The following is a 20452-nucleotide window of genomic DNA, read 5'->3' on the forward strand; positions in this document are numbered from 1 at the left end:
ATGGTTTAAGAATATTGGACTAAGAATAACCATCTCATTTATAGGAAAATAAATATACGTCCCAATGCATCAACGTATATTACTTACATTGTTAGACTATTCACCTTTCACGTCACAAGGATTGAGAAGTTTGTCAATTGAATGCGTGGAATTGTCGTCGGTGAACGAAGATGAGGCATGGCAAACCGGTCCAACCAAATTGGACTCCATTGAAGTGGTTGTGAGAGGTGACGTACGTATGAAACGGCAACCGCAAATCTCTCCTGTATTCGGATGGATCTATCGGAGATGAAGAGGCGATGATGGTGGACGCAGTGGATTGCGGGGGGCTGCCCGGTGCGCGGGTTTGTGGGCTGTGAGAAAAAAAATTTTAGGCGAACAGCAGGCTGCTCAAACGTTGACGTAGAGGTAGGCGGCGTCGGCGATGACTAGTGTCCAGAGCGGTAACAGTCCAGCGAAAATACGAGAGAATCAATGGCTAGTTGAAGAAACACAATTCACCAATAAAAAACACGCCGTTAGAAATTAATTAATCATGCAATTACTTAAATTTAGGATTAGTTTATTTTTTTTAATTTTATTATTTACATTGTTGAACAATGTTATTGTGTATCTATACTTTTTCATAATTATTTTAAACAGGGAGAGTAGCAATATGAATCTTTCGTTTTAGAATACTGTTTAAAAAAAAAAAAGAGATACAAACAAACGAATAAAGCAGAAGACATAAATCTTATCCACATGTTTATTTGGTTCTTGCGCACTGGATCACTTATTTTATATCTGTATCAATTGTATTATCCATTGTAAGAAACGTGAAAGACATTATTTGAAAGAGTTGATAGTTAACTTGGTTTTTGAAGGTACATCCTATTTTAATTTAACTTTTAAAATTTTAATTTATTTAATTTAATTTCTTAATTTAATATTTATAATTTTCGTTAGTTCTTAATTTTATTTTTGTTACAAAATTATTAATGGAGTGTTAAGATAGACTGACAATTATCATATTAAACTTTCTAACGATTATTTGACGTAATAGTTAAATAAAATTAAGACTTTAAATACTTTTACAAAATGACAACTTAAGAAAAAACAGTTTCAATTATTACTTCAGATAATTATTAGGAAGTCTAGTACACAGGTGTCAGTCCATATCTGCATGTTAACGGTTTTGTGATAAAAACAAAGTTAGAAACTAATGTGAGTCACAAAAGTTAAGTTAAGGAACCAAATTGAGTAAATCAAAACTTTAGGAATTAAATTGAGATGCGAATGTAATTTCAAAAACTAATCTAAGTATTATCTCCTATTATTTAAATTAAAATATCTAATTCAAAATTCTTTAAAAATTGATATGAACTATTACTCTAAAATAATTAAGTTACAAGATATTTAGGCCTAACGGATTCTTTTGCTAGATATTTACCAATACTACAAATAAAGATCTTTTGCAAGTAAATGTATGACTATGATTGAAATACTAAGATATTATATATGAAAATTTGTTTGATTGTAAAGATAGTTATAAAAACAAAAATTCGATAAATACTAAGATATCTATCATTGTATTTCCGAATCCAAACGCTATTATATATAGTCCAATTTTTGGCTTCTCTACCATACATTCATAGCTACAAAACATGGAAAAGAGAGTGGCAATCATTGGGGCAGGAACGAGTGGCCTTCTTGCCTGCAAATACACTCTTGAAAAAGGGTTTAATCCAATTGTCTTTGAAGCTGAGGAAGGTGTTGGAGGCCTATGGAGGCATACAATAGAGTTTACAAAGCTTCAAACCACCATTTCAACCTACCAATTCTCTGATTTTTCATGGCATTCTTTTGCGAAAGAAGAAAGCCCAAATAGCCAGCAAATGTTACATTATCTTAACTCTTATGCTCAACATTTTTCCCTCTTTCCTTACATTAAGTTCAACTCAAAGGTCATGGAGGTAGAGTATGTAGGAGAGTCTAGTGAAGAAATGGAGATATGGGAATTATGGGGTGGTAATGGTAGGCCCTTTTTCTCTAAGGGAACATGGCATATTGCAGTCCAAGATACCAAGAACTTCTCCAGAGAGGTATGTGGATAAATAGTTTTTATATTCTAGTTTAATGTTTTTTTTTTATTTTTTGACGAAAGTAAATATGAATTTTATTGAATTATAAACAATACAATTATAGAAATAGGGATTTGAAATAAGAAATGAGTGTTATCTAACATTCTAAAGTGAAAAGCTTAATCAATTTGAGTTGATCTAGTAATTAGCTTATTAATTTACTTAAGCAGGTATTAGGGATTTAAATCGCGCCTTATGTATGTAGCAATAATCTATTGGCCATTAATCAATTCTTAAATAAAATTTAGATTTACAACAAATTAGTTGTTAGATTGCCATATTGGTATACCATGAGAAACCAAAAAGTAAAAAACTTAAATAAGTTTAGAACAAATTAAGTTAAATTTGGGAAAGAAGCAATTACTTCAAGTGATTCCCGAATTAAGCAGCCTCTACAACCTCTCTGTCCGTGATTAAAGACAAGGCGGTTTCTAGCTTTCGAAATGTTCCAGCAAAGTAAGGTAAACAGAGAAAGTTTACGCTCACCTTCCATCTCCTGTACAAGTTGCGTCTTTGCCTCTAGCCATCATTGGCCAAATAGAGGTGTGATTTTGTGCATCAGGCAAGACACTCAGTGGATTAGAGAGGCAATGCAGGGTTGATTCCTCCTCTGTTTAGCATCAAGTGCAGTTACATGCCACTAGTGTGGCTGGGAATCGTTAGCGAATGAGTTAGAGAATGGGAAGCCTCTCATGTAGTGCCCTCCACACGAAGATCTTGCTCTTGTTTGGATTCTTCAAACTCCGAACACACTTCGAGATTGGTTTTTCCTACATGATAGTGGGACAAAGCTATAGAGACATGATGGAAAAAAAAAAAAAAAAAGAACGAAAGAACTATTTAGTAATTAAATGCATTATCATACTTCCCACTTTTGTCCAAAGACCGAACCAAGCCAACTCATAGTCGCCATTAATTGGAGCTATGGCTCGGATTCGTAGGCCAATCACAGGCAAAAATAAGTTCTGTATTAAGTATTGGTTCCATGAATGCCCGTCAGCAGATAAATCCTCCACCCAGTAGACTTGAGTAGCTTCATTTGTGTTCCTTGGAAAAGTGGGAGCTTGTTTGAAAATCCATGAAACAATTAAAATTCTTTTTTTTTTTAATTTTGGAACAAGTAAAAAGGAATAACTTGATTTTCTTTGAGAATTTTTATTTTTATTTTCTTATTTATAAATCAGATAAAAAAATTAATTTTAAAATTAATTTTCACATTAAAGAATTTAATATGTCAAATATAAAAAATATTTCTATTTATATATTTTAATAATAAATAGATATTTAATAAAATATTTTTATCAAGAATAAAATTATAAAAGAAAAAAAATTAACTCATTTAAGAGTTATTCCAAACTAAAGAATTGAATTCTATTCTATTAATATGATAAAGTCATTTTAAATCATAAAATTGAGTATCAAATAGAACCAAATTATATTCTTAAAAAATAGAATTCTTTTCTCACTACAAATAGTTCTAACAAATATTGTCAATGGATTCTCGAGTACAAAAAGAGCTTGATAAAGTTAGTGCAACAACAAACTTGGAGACCCAACCTCAACAGAAGAATGATGGCTCTGCGGTGCAAGTCCACAAGGAGACACTTGGAGACAGGGGTCCATCAACGTGAGGTAGAATGATTAAACATTCCAATTATTTAATTTATTTTTTATGAATTGTGACTATTTAAATATTATTAGTTGGAATGTTAGGGGGCGTCAAATAAGATGTCTCGGGTGCACTGTAAGGAGTTGGTACGAAAATTTCAACTAACTTTTTTTATTTTGGTGGAAACTCATATTGGGTTTGAAACTATGAAAGAATTTTGGGAGAGATTAGGCTATTATCCTGTAGGGATTGTAGATGCTGTTGGACACAAGGGAGGAATTTGGTTCCTCTCTGCTAATTTAAAATTTTCTTGTAAAATTCTTTGAGCTATGAATCAATGTGTAACTTTGGAAATTGATGGTGGTGGGCGAAGATAGATCTGCAGTGCGGTTTATGGCAGCCCTCAAGCCACTAATAGAGTAGAATTATGGAGTCATCTGCTTGATATTGGTTTGTGCATTCAGGACCCGTAGGTGGTGGTTGGGAATTTTAATGATATTTTGAGTGTTCATGAGGTGAAGGGGGGGTAATTTCTATTCAAATCACAGTAGTATCTTTGCAAGTACTCTAGATTCTTGTGGTCTTTTTGATCTAACAACCTCTGGAAGACGGTTTACTTGGTTCCGTAAAATTCAAGGAAACAAAGAAATTGCAAAGAGATTGGATAGAGCTTGTTGTACTACAGAATGGCGCCTTCTTTTTCCAGAAGCTTTTGTTGAAGTTCTCAGTCGTTCCCACTCTGATCATTGTCCCCTACTTATCCGATGTCAAGGAGTTCCTATCAAGAAAGGAAACCAGCCTTTTAGATTCCAAACGGCATGGGCAACGCATCCTGATTACAAGGCCATTGTTCAGAAATATTGGGATAGTACAGACTTTGGCATCCATAGGAAGTTGTTGGGGGTCCAAGAAGTTTCGTTGGAATTCAACTCTACGGTCTTCGGCAATATTTTTATTAAAAAGAGGGAATTGGAGAGTTATTTGAATCGTATTCAACGGAAAATGGAAGCTGACGATGATCCGATTCTGAAGCACAAAGAGGAAGAATTGAGAGCTGAGTATAATATAGTTTTAGCCCAGGAAGAATTGCTTTGGTACCAGAAGTCAAGAGATCAATGGGTTCGGTATGGTGATAGAAATACTAGCTTTTTCCATATGCAAACCATCCTTAGAAGAAAATCTAACAAGGTTCATGGGTTGCTAGTCAATGATGGGTCTTGGTCTGATGATCCGGAAGTTTTGCAAAGGGAGGTTGTTCATTTCTTCAAAAATATTTTTTGTTCTACTGAGTCTGTTGAGGTTAATTGCATGGGAGAAATTCCTATGCCATCTCTTAGCCAGGATGCTTGTGATAATTTGTCTAAACCAGTAACAATGTTGGAGGTTAAAGAAGCTCTGGATAATATGAGCTCGTTCAAAGCTCCTGGGCCGGATGGTTTTCAAGTTTTTTTCTTCAAGGAATATTGGGATGTGGTGGGTCATGAGGTATGGCGTACTGTTCAGAAAGCATTCTTAGGGGAGACGTTAAGCTATTATTTGTTGGAAACTTTGATTGTTCTTATCCCTAAGTGCGACCCTCCAACTAGATTGAAGGATTTTCGGCCAATAAGCCTTTGTAATGTAATTTATAAGCTAGTGACTAAAGTGCTGGTTAATAGATTATGACCATTTTTGGATGAGATTGTTAGCCCAACTCAGGGAGGGTTTATTCATGGTAGAGGAGCACCTGATAATATTATTGTTGCCCAAGAAGTTTTTCACTTTCTTAAGCGGACAAAGTCTAGAAAAGGAGCTATGGCTTTTAAGATTGATTTAGAAAAGGCTTATGATAGAGTTGATTGGAATTTTCTTGAGCACACTCTTGAATCTTTCGGCTTTCCTTCTCTAATTATTCGGCTTGTAATGAATTGTGTTCAGGCCTCAAATCTTTCCATCCTTTGGAATGGGAATAGATTGGACAGCTTCCAACCTCGCAGAGGGCTCAGGCAAGGAGATCCAATTTCTCCATATTTATTTGTTTTGTGCATGGAGAGATTGGCGTGCTTCATTTCCAAACAAGTTGACGAGGGTATTTGGGATGGTGTGGCTGTTTCTAGAGGGGGACCTAGAGTTTCTCACTTGATGTTTGCAGATGACCTCTTCCTTTTTTGTAAAGCGAAGAAAAGTCAAGTTCAGAATGTTGTGCACACCTTGGAGTTGTTCTGTAAAGCTTCAGGTATGAAGGTTAACATTGAAAAATCTAAAGCTATTTGTTCTAGAAATATCTCTAATAGAAGGAAGGAAATTTTGTCTGGTGTTTCACATATTCCTTTTACTAGTGACCTAGGCAAATACTTGGGGGTGAACCTTAATCATCCTTGAGCTGCTAGATCTATTTTTTCAGACTCTTTAGAGAAGATCAAGAATAGGCTGGCTAGTTGGAAAGGTCGGCTCCTTAACAGAGCAGGCAGGCTTTGCTTAATTAAATATGTTGCTTCTTCTCTTCCTATTTATCAGATGCAAGTGACTCTTTTTCCTACTTCGATTTGTCAAAAGATTGATTCTGTGCTTAGAAAATTCTTGTGGAAGGGAAAGGTGGGGGAGCGTTGCTTAAATTTGGTCAAGTGGAGCAAAGTTGTCACTCCAAGAAAATATGGAGGCTTGGGAATTAGAGATACTCAATGCGTAAATTTTGCTTTACTCGGAAAGCTTGTTTGGCAATTATTGCATAATAAAGATAAGCTTTGGGTAAGAATTATGTTGGCAAAATATTTATCTGGGAGTTCTTGCTTTTCACCCAAATTTTCTAATAATGTTTCAAGCACTTGGCGAGCGATTTATAAGACAATAGAAAAGCTTCGTGATGGTTTTGATTGGTGTACAGGCAGGATATCTCAATCCTTTTAGTATCATGCTTGGCGACCATGTGGAACGCTAGCTCCTTTGGTTCCTTTTGTGCACATTTCTGATTCTCACTTGAAGTTAGAAGATGTCTGGCACCTTGGGCATTGGCGGTGGGATATTCTTTGCACAATGATTCCGAAAGAAGTTAAACTTGATTTGATGCTCTTTGATCCTATCAAGCAGGCAGGAGATAAAACAGGTTGGTTTTGGACAAACTCAAATACTCTCACCTACTCGACTAAAAGCGGGTATGAATGGCTATTGAAGAAGAAATTTGGCTGGGATGATAATGAAAATTGGCTTTGACTTTGGCGCTTGAGAATACCGGAGAAGATAAAGTGTCTGCTCTGGTTTTACCTCAACAACGGAGTTCCCACAGCTAGTTACCGGTTTCAAAGAGGTATTTCTACTTCTGATTTTTGTCAGAGATGTTATCTTGCTCTAGAAGATATTAACCACTGCTTTAGGACTTGCCAAAAATCTCGTCAGATTTGGATTAACTTAAATTTGGGAATGACCGCTGAGGACTCTAGTTTGGATTTTGTGTCTTGGATTCGTTCTAACCTCAACAAAAATGAGTTTCTCTTTGCAGCGGCCTTTTGGTGAATTTGGAGGGATAGGAACAATGACATCTTCCACCAAGATGATCCATGGAGTAAGGAGAAAATTGTTCACTTAGTTAAACATGTTGCTCGAGATTTCTCTAATGTTGTTATCAACCAAAAACATATTATTCCTTCTTCTTTGAAATATAACTGGGAACCGCCTCCAATGAATGTCTGTAAAGTGAACTGTGATGCAAGCGTTTTTGAAAATGAGCAATTAGCTGGCTTTGGATGTATTATTAGAGACAGCATGGGAATTTGGATAAAAGGTTGTTCTGCTAGTATACCTCTTTCTAGTGTTCTCTATTGTGAGCTTCATGCTATTTGGAGAGGGCTTGTTATGGCTTGGGATTGCGAGTGCAAAGAGGTCATATGTGAAACTGATAATCTTGATGCGTTTCTTCTTGTTTCGCGAGGCACAACCAGCATGATTAGGAATGATTCTGATATGCTTGACAAAATCAAAGAGATGCTCCAGCGCAATTGGACAGCTACTTTAGTGCTCATCCAGCGAACAACAAACAGAGCGGCTGATTTAATGGCTAAGACTGCTGTTTTAAACAAACAGGTGTATCTAGAGTGGTTACTGCCTCCTAATAATTTAGACATTTTATTAGAAAAGAGTATTACTCTTTTTTTTAAGTCTTTTTTCTTTGTGTCAATCACCAAAAAAAAAACTCTAAATGAATAGGATCTAAAAGCCATGGATCTTGAAAAATTCGGATATAAGCTTTCTCCAACACAATTTTTTATCGCCTATTAATCTATTATCTATTATAATATATTAAAAGAGAACTCAAAGTAATATTATGGTGAATGAATGACACGTAAAATTTTAAATTTTATATAAAATTGTCATGTCATTTATTGCAACAAGTCAATAACATAGGGAAAAGCATTATTTACTTAGAAGTACATTTATACTATTATAGAGAATAGCATCTATATAATCAATCTAGCATTAATCTTATAACTTTACGGATTAAATTATCTAATTCTATAAAAAAATATAGTATAAAGATATTAATTTATATCAATAGTCTAAATTCTAATATTGCATATCTTATTTGAAAAAAAATTTATTTAATAAAAATCTTTTTATATATCTATCTATCAATTTATTTATAATGTATAAAAAAAATTAAATAATAACACAATTAACTCTTGACATATTACATGGCTTTTAATATTGTAACATAAACAATTAATGAACTTATCATTTTATAGTTTTCACTTTTTCTATCATCACATTATTTTTTATTCTTCTTTTATAGTGTGTAGCCTTATATTTTATTTTTTTTATTCTTTATTTCTGTGTAAGTTACTCTATACTTTTAGTAGTAATATTATTTTTTTAATAAATATAAATTGATTAATAAAATCGAATATATTCTCTCATTTTATTCTCACTTTTATTCATGTTTATTATATAAATTAACATTCATTTTATACATTTTTTTTTATCTCTTCTCACGTAATCTTATGCCTCACACTCACTCTTTTCTATCTTTGCTAATGTTTTGTATAATTATTTAAAAAATTAGGTTGATTGCCATCATTCTTTATTTTAGTTTGCTAAATAATTTGCTTATTATATATTGGGTGATGCATGCCTAAAACACTATAATATATGATGTTATTATGATGTTTTTAAATCTTTTTTCTATTTTTAATCAAATTATGTTTATCAATTAGATATTATTTTTATCATCTATATATTACTTTTTTTAATAATTTATATTTTAATATTATTTAATTATAATAATAATATTAAAATTTATGATATCATGATTCATGAAAAAATAGATGTTATTTTTAATTATTAAAATATAATATTTATATTTGCATTACATTTAATTTTGCATTATAATATTTAAGTTTGTTAAATATATATTAGATAATAAACTTCTTCAAATATTAAAATGTATAACGTATTTATAATTAAATTTAAATTATTTTTTAAACTTTTGTTATTAAATAATTTTTTATATATAAAATTAGTTTATTTTAGTTCTGTGCGCGTGACGGATTTAAATTTGATATTTTATAAAAAAAAAAAAGAAGTAAAATGTGTCATAAACCTCTTTTTTTGTTGTCATCTTTCTTTTGAATAATCTTAAGAAAAAGTACAAGGAGCCAAGTTTTTATCGGTCAAAAATTGAACAACTTAATTAATAATGATTAATTTTAAATTATTTTTTCAAATTCAAAATTTGATTAATTGACATCAATGACATTTTTGAATAAAAATGTATCCTAATTTATTTTCACTTCCACTCAACATTCACTACACAAAATCACAAATCTTAATCCCTCTTCCCAATACCCCACGCTGCTGCGGTTTTGTCCTCGCGCCGCTAGTGTCGCCGCAGCACCGTCCTTGCGCGCCATCACCGGTCGTCCTTGCATCCTTCTCCGCCACCTCATCTGCCGTTTGCGCAGGAAAGACAGTCACCATCGCGCTTCTACTTCACCCTCTTCGCGTCCCATCGCGACTCCCCATCGGTCGCTCGACGCACCCTTGCAGCTCACGACTCCCCATCGCTCGCCACTCGTACCCCATGACTCTCCATCCGTCGCGACGCAACCACCACCAGGTCCCTATTCGCGAGGCGCGTTCAACTATTCCGATCCATGACGACTCCTCCACTCGTTGTAATACGCCATCGCGAGTCCCCACACTGTCCACGCAACGCCGCCCAAGACGTCGTCATCGGCCACCCTGTGGCTCTTCTTCTCCTCCTCCTATTTGGTTTTGAATGATTTTTTAACTAGTTTTTTATATTTTTTTTTTCTACATTTTGGATAATTCTTTTTATTAGTTTTGGATTATTCTTTTTTTCTATGTTTTGTATGTTTTTTTCTTAGGATTTGGATGATTCTTTTTATTAGTTTTGGATTATTCTTTTTCCTATGTTTTGCATGTTTTTTTTCTTAGGATTTAGATGACTCTTTATCTTATGTTTTGGTACTTTTTATTTTTTGGAGTTTCAAAATTTTTTTTGAAAAAAAGATTTAGTGTTTGCGTAATAAATGATAAAAAATGAATTAGAATAAGTAGAGGCAATTAATAATCATTAATTTTGTATCTTTTTAAAAAAATTTAAATAATTACTAATTGATGATAATTAATATTATTAATTAATATAGAATATAATTCAAAAATATTTATTAGCTTATTATTGACTGGACCCTCTTAATTCTCTAATATTATTGTAATTTTAATTATACAATTAGAATTAGACAAATAACCAACAACTCATGAAAAAGTTGAAAACGTATGTGCTTACGTTCATTCCTTCATCATTATGGAGGGGAAGTAATTGCATGGATAAATGCTAACTGTATATTATTTTACTCTTTTCTTCTAATACCATATTATAATGAAACGTGAAACAATTGGCCTTGGGATCAAAACAAGTAATTACATCCTACTAGCACTTAAAATATTAACAGGCGGCATGTGTATGGTACGGTGTTAAAAATATTTTTTAAATTAAAAGAGTGTGGAAAGATTGAACGCGCAACTATGCTTTAATTTCAACTTTTTGTAGATAAACCTTTTTGTAGCTAAAGGTTGATAAAATGTTGTCTTTGATTTATAACAACGTTTTGGGACTTGAGGCAACGTTTTTGGGGGCTTGCAGATGCAGCCGTTACTTTAGGTCATCGAGGCAACACTTTTTTGGTTTAAAAACAACGTTTTTAAAGACAATTCTTTAAAAACGTCGCTTATTCTTTAAAATAGACAACACTTTTGAGCTGTATTTTAGACAACACTTTACATCTATTTCTTTAGCTGTCATGCTTCATCTACTAGTAAAAAGTATTGCCTCTTCTTTTGAGTATGCAACATGTTAAAGTGTTGTCTATTGTTTAGAATATGTAACACCTTAAAAATATTTATTTGAATTTGCAATCTGTTAAAAGTGTTGCCTATCAATTTGATATGCAACTCTTGAAAGCATTGCTTATTCTTCTAAATATGCAATCCATGTAAGTGTTGCCTTTAAACTAAATATGCAACCATTAAAAAGTTATCTTTTTGGCTAAAATCAAAGGTTGTTTTTGTAGTGAAAATACAAAAGAGACATGTATAATCATTTAATTATTAGATAAATTTATACACAATAAAATTTAGAAAAGAGATAAAACCTCAGCTAAAATTCTTAAGAATTATAGGGACTTGAGATAAGGCATAGTTATCCAAATAAACAAATAAATAAAACTCCTACAATTGCACGAATTCAGACAGCAGAAAATTTTTGCTTAAGTTACAAAGTTCACTTGAGTTGAGTCATTGCCATAAACAACTATCAGCAATAATTAGAGACTCAATTAATAGTAATTAGGTAATTCTGTAAGATGCATGGATCAGTTTCCAAATCTATTTTGTCTTTGTGCAACAATGGAAAGAAGCCTGAGACCCCTTGAGTCCAGATATACTCAATCTCCACAATCCCCCTTGCATTTGTCTTTAACCCAAAGTATTTCCGCTTTTCGCCATCATCAAGCAGATGTCTCCCTAGCCATGCTGGTAAGTCTGTGCAAATATGTAACACATCATCTGCAAATTCAAGATTACAAAGAATTTAGTATCTATTTATGATCAGGATTATCCCCATATATAAGGAAAACAATGTTGTGACTTGTGAAGCCAAAGGTAGCTTACTCTTTTTCCTTTTGGTAATGTAAACATAAACCATTTTCCAGTGAAGATCACCAGCAGTTTTCATCATTATTCATTACTATGTCAAGTCATTTTGCCAACAAAATAATATTGATTTAATACTGGCAGCAGCATTTGTGATTGATGTTCTGTTACCTTTGCGCTGGTATTGTTGCTGGTATTTGACTATTTGTAGTAGCTTTGCCACAAATTTCAATCCCTCCTCTGCCTTTCGTAACAGTGTCACTGCAGCAATATTTCGTACCTCTTTTAATGCTCTTGACTTCAAGGTAGCTGCTCCTCTTAGAGCTGGAAACATTAACAATTAAGATCAGGGTCATCATTACTATCTCTTAGTTCACACTACCCATGCCAACATGAACACAAGACACATTTTGTCCTATGAGGGGCTAATTGACAATGCAACTATACTTTTGTTGATTCTTGACAGTGTCATCAAGGAGTGCAACCTGTTGTAGTTGCAGCTGTAGCGGTAAGAGTAGTGGTATCATCATGAGAGGAGACATTGACAGCTGAGCTAACCACAGAAGCTAGGTGATCTCTCTCATCCCCCATTGCCTCAGCAGCCTCGACGCACTGCATGGCCACAAATGTGGCTGCAGAGGCTATAGCCATGTCAATCTTGGCCATCCTCTCATCCTTGCTTGGTGTATATGAAGCAGCCATTGCAGCCGCAATGGCTGCCACAACAGAAGCCACTGCAACCACTGAGATGGTAGCATGCAGCTGAGCATTGTGAGTTCTTGTTTCTTCTTTCTTCTTTTCCCTTCTGTCTCCCTAGCCATGCTAGTAAGTCAGTGTAAATACCTAGCACAACATCTACAAATTCAAGATTAAAAAGAATTTAGTTAGTATATTACTATCTCAAGGATCATAAATAGAAAGCCTTGGTTCTAAAGCATATGGTCAAACAATACAAACATATTAGAAGGGAAGGCAAAAGACAACATATCCACTTATTACCTCAGTTACTACCACAAGTAACTTGCACATATATCAATGAAGCTTAGTTTTTATTATTGAGATGCATAAAATCTCTTCACAATAACAAAATTATCTTAAAGCTATAATGTTACATTAGAAAATCAAATCAATAATGATCTGACACTTGAGAATCCCACCCATCGCCTCTCTGTGAATCAAATTCTACCTTTGCTGCTTAATCTTGTTCATATTAGCTGCTTAGCCTTGTTCATATTGAGACGATAAAGATTCTTTCATGATCCTGATAACACCAAAAACTATCTTTATGCCTAAGATCAGAATTTCAAAACAGTCGCACAATCACAAAATATAAAGGGGAAACAAACAGTGAACATTGTATTGGTTGTTCTCTTGTCAAACCAATCTTTTCTTCTGTGAAGTTCACATAGTGTCACAAGGGCTTTCTTAACTCATGCTTCATCCTCTTTCTTTTGAAAACAGACAAAGAACAAACACACATAAACATTCCTTTAAATTGTTTAATAAGCACAGCCATCTGAGGACATTACACAGCCAACATAACCAAAAGGTTCAACTCAAATTAAATGACACCTATAGCATTGAAAACAAGACACTTTCAGAGCATGGTTCTTCGCTTTTTTCTTATGCTTCTGTTCATGCACTTAATACTGTGAATTATGTGATCAAATGCCAGCTTCTTCACATCTTGTCACCTAAGGTTTGATGCTCCATGAATAACAGCAGAGTTTTGCCAATATCAACAATCTGCCAAAATTCAAATAAAAAAATTATTACAGCATCACATTTTTCACAATTGCAACAATTCAATTGTCTCCACATTTATGTTTTGACCATTAACATGAATTCAAGTATACTAAGAGTTGAAGAACTTGGCAAGAAACTCCCTTGAACTTGGCAACCAAGTGATATGCTATAATCAAAGCAAAACTGAAAATGCCAAGAAAGTTGGCAATGAATCCTAAGACTTGATCATCAATCATCTCTAACTTCTTGAAGTAGACAAGCAACAGTAAAAGGAGATAAGCAAATCATCAAATACAGATGGTTAACACAATCTTAGATAAATCCACAAACAAATTAAATACAATGCCCAGTATGTGAAAAACTAAACACCAAAAGTGGTAAAATTAACATAATTGAACTCTTTATAAATATGATTCAAACAACTCCATTTGACTATGATATATAAGTCATAACACTAACACATTTTCCCCAATATTCTAAAACTACCAAATTCAAATTTCAAAAACCTTGCCTCACTATTATTATCTATCACCTGTTATGACTTTCTCTTCTTCTTGTAGCATGTTAACTCCACCACCAGAAGAATCTCTTTGAGTTAATGAAGACAAAATAACTAAAACAAGTTAGTTTCAGTTTCATACAATTAAGCCAAACCCAATATAATGGCAACACAGTGATTTAAGTTCTTTTAATAAGAAATTAAAAGAAACACTATAGAGAGAGTTGATAACATATATGATCAAATTCAAATCCAATCTCTCATGAAATAGAAGTAATTAACCATAGAGAGCGTTGATAATATAAATATAAGCATAGAAATGGAGTTTGTATGAGCCATGATTGTACCATTTATTGGACAGCTAAGACAAAAGGAGTTGGATTATAAGTTGGTCAGGTCCACTTCTGCCTGTAATTTTAACCTTAACTAAAACACGTTTAATTTCTGAGATTTTCATTGTCAAAAAATTGCATAAACTTGTACTTCACAAAAATCTCTGCATTAATAAAAATACCTGAAGATTACCATCTGCACTGCCTCCTTGCTCCATTTTGATAATGGCTTGCTGCAACTCCACCTTCCTTTCCTAATATGCATAAAAAAAATGGTTAAGCGATGTAGTGAAATGTCATATTTGCAGAGAAATATGGACAAGGCATGCCAATTAACCCTACCTTTTACTATTTGCCAAATAATCATTCAAATTTCTAATTACCTGTATATCATGAAATTTAGCTTCTTCAACAATCAATTTGGATGTTATTTCTACTACAATATTTGTACTTTTCCTCATATTTCTTGCTTAACAACTCTGCCTGTAAAATAGCAGCAAATAAGAGTTTATTCTTCCAATATCTTAAACCTAAAATTAAATCACATATTTAAAGACAAAAGCAACATACCTCACATTTATCTGTAGATGACCTTTTTGTAATCTAATTGAGTTACATGAAATTCTTGAAACATTAAGGAAAAGATAAACAAGGTCACATTTCTCACTATTTTTGCATAAGTAGCTACTTCTCCCAATTTAGAACATGGAGGAGTAGAGCAAAACTCAGCGCGAGAGAACGAAGAACAAGGTGCGAGCAAAAGAACATAGCGGAGCAGCGCGAATCTCGGCGCGAGCAGAAAAATACGACGGAGCAAAGAAGAACTCAACGCAAGCAGAAGTACACGGCGGAATAGAGTAGGACTAAGCGCGAGTAGAACAACACGGCGGAGCAGAGCTAGCAGAGTAACACAGCATGAGCAGAAGAACATGACAGAGCAGAAGAACACGGTGGAGTAGAGCAGAACTCGTCGGAGAAGAGAGACACGCAGAATGCACGCATCAGTGTTGTGAAATTGGGGAGATTGTGTTAGGATTGGGGTTGGGGATTTTGGGTTATTCATGATTTTGATTCTGAAATGTTAGTAACAGGAATGAACAAGGTTATGAATGCATATGTTGTGCTTCTTAAAATATTTAAAGGGAAGAGCAAAATTTTAATGGAAAATATTGAACTATTTTAGGCAACGATTATAATGAGAAGTCTATTAAAAATTTAAAAGCATCCTTTATGAAGGGTAATATATGAAGACCATAAGCGTTGCTTGATTAATTTACTAAAGTAACACTTTTTACATGTTTTCTAATTGATCAAAGACATTCTTATGACACGTTAGTTAATAAAGAGTTACAATAGCCTTATTTTTTTGCAATAAATTTTAGAAGTTGCTTTTGATCATTTTAGACAACATTTTTTAAGTGTTGTATGTACTACATGTTACAATAGCTCAAAAGTGTTGTAGTGTAAGTAGAGATTGAATGACAAAAACTATTAAAATAAGATTTTAAAAAAATCGAATCCGTCATTAAACTATTCTAACTACTAATTTCTTGGTTTAGAAGTTCAATTGATTTAACCAAAATAACCAATACATATATATATATATATATATATATATATATATATATATATATATATATATATATATATATATAAACCAGGAAATTAGTAGTTAAAATAGTTTGATGATGGATTCGATTTTTTTAAAACCTGGTTTTAGTAGTTTTTGTCATCCAATCCCTACTTAGTTTACTATATATATAATCTTAAAAATATATCGATTAAAAATCAAATATTTTCGACCAAAATTTTATACTTATGTAATTTTATTATCACATAATTTCTAAGACAAATCTCAAATAAAAGAAATTAAAATATTAAATAAAAACTAAAAAATTTGGACCATACCAAAATATCACCTTCTTACAGAAAATCAAAGAATTAATTCCTTCCTAAATTAATATAATGATGCATTGATACTCCAAATCTAGATCTCTCTCTAAATTGACTCAATCTACTCATTAATTTTTTACTGTCATGGTCTTTGTATTTTTATCTTTTATTCTTCTCTAAGATGCATCTTTCTCTCTTTTTCTTTCTCTTTCACTCTCTCTCCACATTATTTACTCTTATCTCATATATTATCACTATAATATTTTTGGTCTATAATAATAGTATAGCTAATAAAAAGAGTGATTATAGATCTATAGTCATCGCTTTTTACTTTAAGTCACGGTTGTTGGCCATAAATCTATGATTACAGATTTTTTTGTCACAGTTATAGCTTTCTACCTAACACTGTAGGTCACTATTTTTAACCGTGACCATAACTTACTCTATGGTCATGCATAAAATCCGTACATAGCTTGCTCTATGGTCACGGTATTTCAAACCATGACCATAAATTAATATATGGTCACACCAACTTTAAATCATGACCATATATAGCTTGATCTATGATCGCGATTTAAGCGTGACCATAGCTTACTCTATGGTCACACTGGTTTTAAATCGTGATGATCATAGTTTTAGCATGATCATAGCTTACTCTATAGTCACGCTATTTTAAAATCGTGACCATAGCCCATGACCATAACTTACTCTATTTTGTGAGATTTTTTTTAAAGCATAATCAAATCAAAAAATTATGATAATCACAAAATAAGTCTAAAAGAGACAAAATCACGTAATCTAAATAACAAAATTTATATTATAAGCTAGATATATTTTTAGTCCAAACAACACATACAAATCAAAATATATTATATTATATCTACTACATGTAACACGCAGTAAAGTTTCGTAACCAAAAAATACAGAAGACATCAAAATATTACATTTAAATAACTAAAGTATATATGAGACCTGTCCCATCTCATATATCTATCAAAAATAATATTCTTCACATCACGTCCTTCTACTAGCAAAAGAAATAAATATTTTAATCATATTCACATTCACATTCCTATACATATAGTACAAGTCTCATATTTGTCTTATTACCCCAATAGGAATCAGTCATTACTAGTTTAACTACTATTTGTATAGCACTAACTTCCAAATCTTTTGCCATATGACTCAATCCAGATAAAAGAGGAGGAATATTTCGTCGCGCCTCATTTGGTGCACTATTTGCATCAAGTGGAGGTTGTTGGACAGCTTCTATTATAACTTGCACTTGTTCTGCACTCATACCAGGATTGACTTGTTGCAACAATGCTTTAACTAAGTTTGTTAAATTATCAAACTTGTAAGTTAAGTTATTTCGATTTTTCTCCATAGTTGAAACCACTTTAGTATGTTGTTATTGCATTTGTTGGATTTGCTTTTCCTTTTTAAGAGAGGATTTTAATTTGTGACTGATCGACCATAGAAACGAACTCTACCATGTCTCTCCTTTCCAAAAATCATTTTAACTACATCATCATCAATGTATCCTGCATCTTTCAGATTTTGAAGATGCTCCTATTACACACAAATAATATCAAAATGAGTTCATGTACCCAAATGCTAAAAAAATAGCTAACATATTTTTTTAGTGTACATTTCTAAGAAACTAAACAATTCACTACAAGAAAAATATTGAGTACCGTCGGATTTACCGGCAGAATAACGAAAATAATTCGCCGGTAACTTGCGGCAGAATTAGTGGTAGAATATGATGGTTAAGATATGAAAATTTGATGTCATTTACTGTCGAAAATTATCCAATGGTAACTTTGGCGTCAAATGCTGAGCCTTCGTGCTGTGTTACCAGCGGAAAAATCCAACGGTAAATCTGACAAAAAAACTTTAGTTTTTTTATTAACCTTTTCCGATGGAAGCGCCAATTTTTTTATTTTATTCTTCAATTTATAATGGATCCTGATAAATAATAATTTATAAAAATAAAAATAGTGAAGGAATAAAATGCTACTAAACTAATTTATCTAAAAATAGTAATTTATATAGGATTTAAAATATCAAATGTAAAGAATAAAAACACGAAAGGAATAAATGTTGCTAAACTAATCAAAACAAAGCCCTAATGACTATGGAGCCTGATACTCTTTGTTGTTATAATTAAAACAAGGCCTGGTCAAGAGTCATCAACCTATCGTCATCCCTACTTGAAATAATGTAATTATATTACAGTCTAATCAAAGTTTGATAAAGAAATACTTAAGATAGAACTAAGGTTAGCGTACGTTGTAATTATATGATCTTACTAAGATAAAGTTTAAACATACAACAAGCTACTAGTTAAACTATATTTAGGTTAACCTTATTCACATTAATAATCTCCTTTCTCTAGTTCATCATTATCTTCTTCTGAGGTAATCTCTTGATCATCGAATGGGTCTTCTTCTTCTTCGTCTCCATCAACCCCCTCTTCTTCTTGAAGATTGTCGTCCTCTAGTGGTAGTGTGTCGTCATTTACCCTAAGATCAATGATGTCGTCATCCATAACAGTCGACGACCTAAAGGTAATCGGATCACGGTATCAACCACTATTTTCGAAAGAGCTGGGTCATCAATTTGGTAAGGTTCCTAACCCTCTGTTCCATCAAACTCAATGCGACCTCTTGGCTTAGTATTAACCACAACCACCCAATTAGACTCGTATGACCACAGATAAAGCAAATAGTATACCTGTTGTGCATTTTGAGGTATAATAAAAGGATCATAGTGCCTATATTTTCTGGTCAAATTTACTTCAGTCATATTGTAGTCCTTGTGCTTTCATTTTCCTTGTGGCAAACTTGAATCATACTATTCATATTTAAACATGCAGACCTTGTACGTAGTGAGAAAAAAATACCCTAATTAAATTATATTGTGTAACACACCATATTAATCAGAATGACTACCGCTTGAATCTCCATGAATCCAGACTCTAGTATTATCTATTTTATTTCCCACCGACCATTGTAAAGAATAGAACCAATATCCATTAACATTATATATCAGGTAGCTTGTGCTCTTATTCTTATGGCCCCAACTAAGTGCAACTAGTTTTCAATCTGTTATGTCAGTTAGATACATTCTGATATATTTAAACATGAAAAATTTATAATTGATTTCTTGTCATCCTAATTTCATATTTTTCAACTCATAACAAATTAAAATTACATAAATTAGGATTTAAGGTTTAACTAATCTATATTTCTTACCCAGTGAGTTACCTGGAGACAGTAACGATGCAAAAAACTTCTTTGATGTGGTGGACTTCATCATGTACGATGTAATGGCAACGACAGTGACCAACTTGGAGGAATGCATTTAGGGTTATAGTTAAAAAAAGGCAAATATAAAATAGGATACAATATAAAGAGGAAGGATGACAACCTACCCAGACGGAGGAAGGAGGCATCTCTGGAGAGCAGCGACGGCGACGACAAAATCGGCAGTGCCACAGCATCACTCCACGCAACACAAGTTGGTGGTGGCAATGACCAGTACACGCGATCTTCGGAGGCTGGTGGTGGTGGCTGGCAATAGTGGAGGGGCTGCCGGAGGTGGTTTGGGGAGGGAGATGGAGACAGAGAGAGAAAGAGAGAGCGTGTTGGTGTGATAGAGAGAGAACTATCTTTCAAAATAAGAGGGAAATGGCGCGTGATTCCAATTTAGGATCAATTTTACCGTCAGATTTACCAACAGATTAGTCGACTAATAACTTCATCGCGTGTGAGAAAACGTAACATTTCACTAAGTAAGATTTATTGGCGGAGACATCCGATGATAAATCCAACGGTACAGAACACGCCAAATTTGCTTTTCTTCCCTCCAAATATTACGAACGTATTTACCGGCAAAAAATCTAGTCCGACGTTAACGTCTTTATCGAAAAAATTTATTGCCTAATCCACTGGCAATACCGACGAATTCATTTTTGCTTGGATCTATTTTCACAATTTTTTTCAGATATGACCTATATTTCATTGCAAAGTAAAAATCCATAGATAGTGTCGTTTAGATTTTGACAACAAATACACATTAGAAACATTAAAGCCAATAAAGTAAG

The 20452-nt window shown here is 33.2% G+C and overlaps 1 protein-coding gene across 4 annotated transcripts in view; it reads left to right on the forward strand.

The window, feature by feature from the left end:
• Positions 1-1578: 1578 nt before the first annotated feature.
• Positions 1579-20452, forward strand: part of LOC112732317 (probable flavin-containing monooxygenase 1) — a 32130-nt gene continuing 13256 nt past the window's right edge. The window contains exons 1-2 of one of the 4 annotated variants that reach the window (XM_072212070.1): positions 1579-2081; positions 3636-3752. In XM_072212070.1, the coding sequence (XP_072068171.1) occupies positions 1644-2081; positions 3636-3752 (555 nt within the window). In that variant the 5' untranslated portion in view covers positions 1579-1643. The remainder of the gene's footprint in view (positions 2082-3635; positions 3753-20452) is intronic. The other 3 variants (XM_072212068.1, XM_072212071.1, XM_072212069.1) reach the window with 3 other exon arrangements.

Source organism: Arachis hypogaea, chromosome 13, assembly GCF_003086295.3.
Source record: "Arachis hypogaea cultivar Tifrunner chromosome 13, arahy.Tifrunner.gnm2.J5K5, whole genome shotgun sequence".
NCBI lineage: Eukaryota > Viridiplantae > Streptophyta > Magnoliopsida > Fabales > Fabaceae > Arachis > Arachis hypogaea.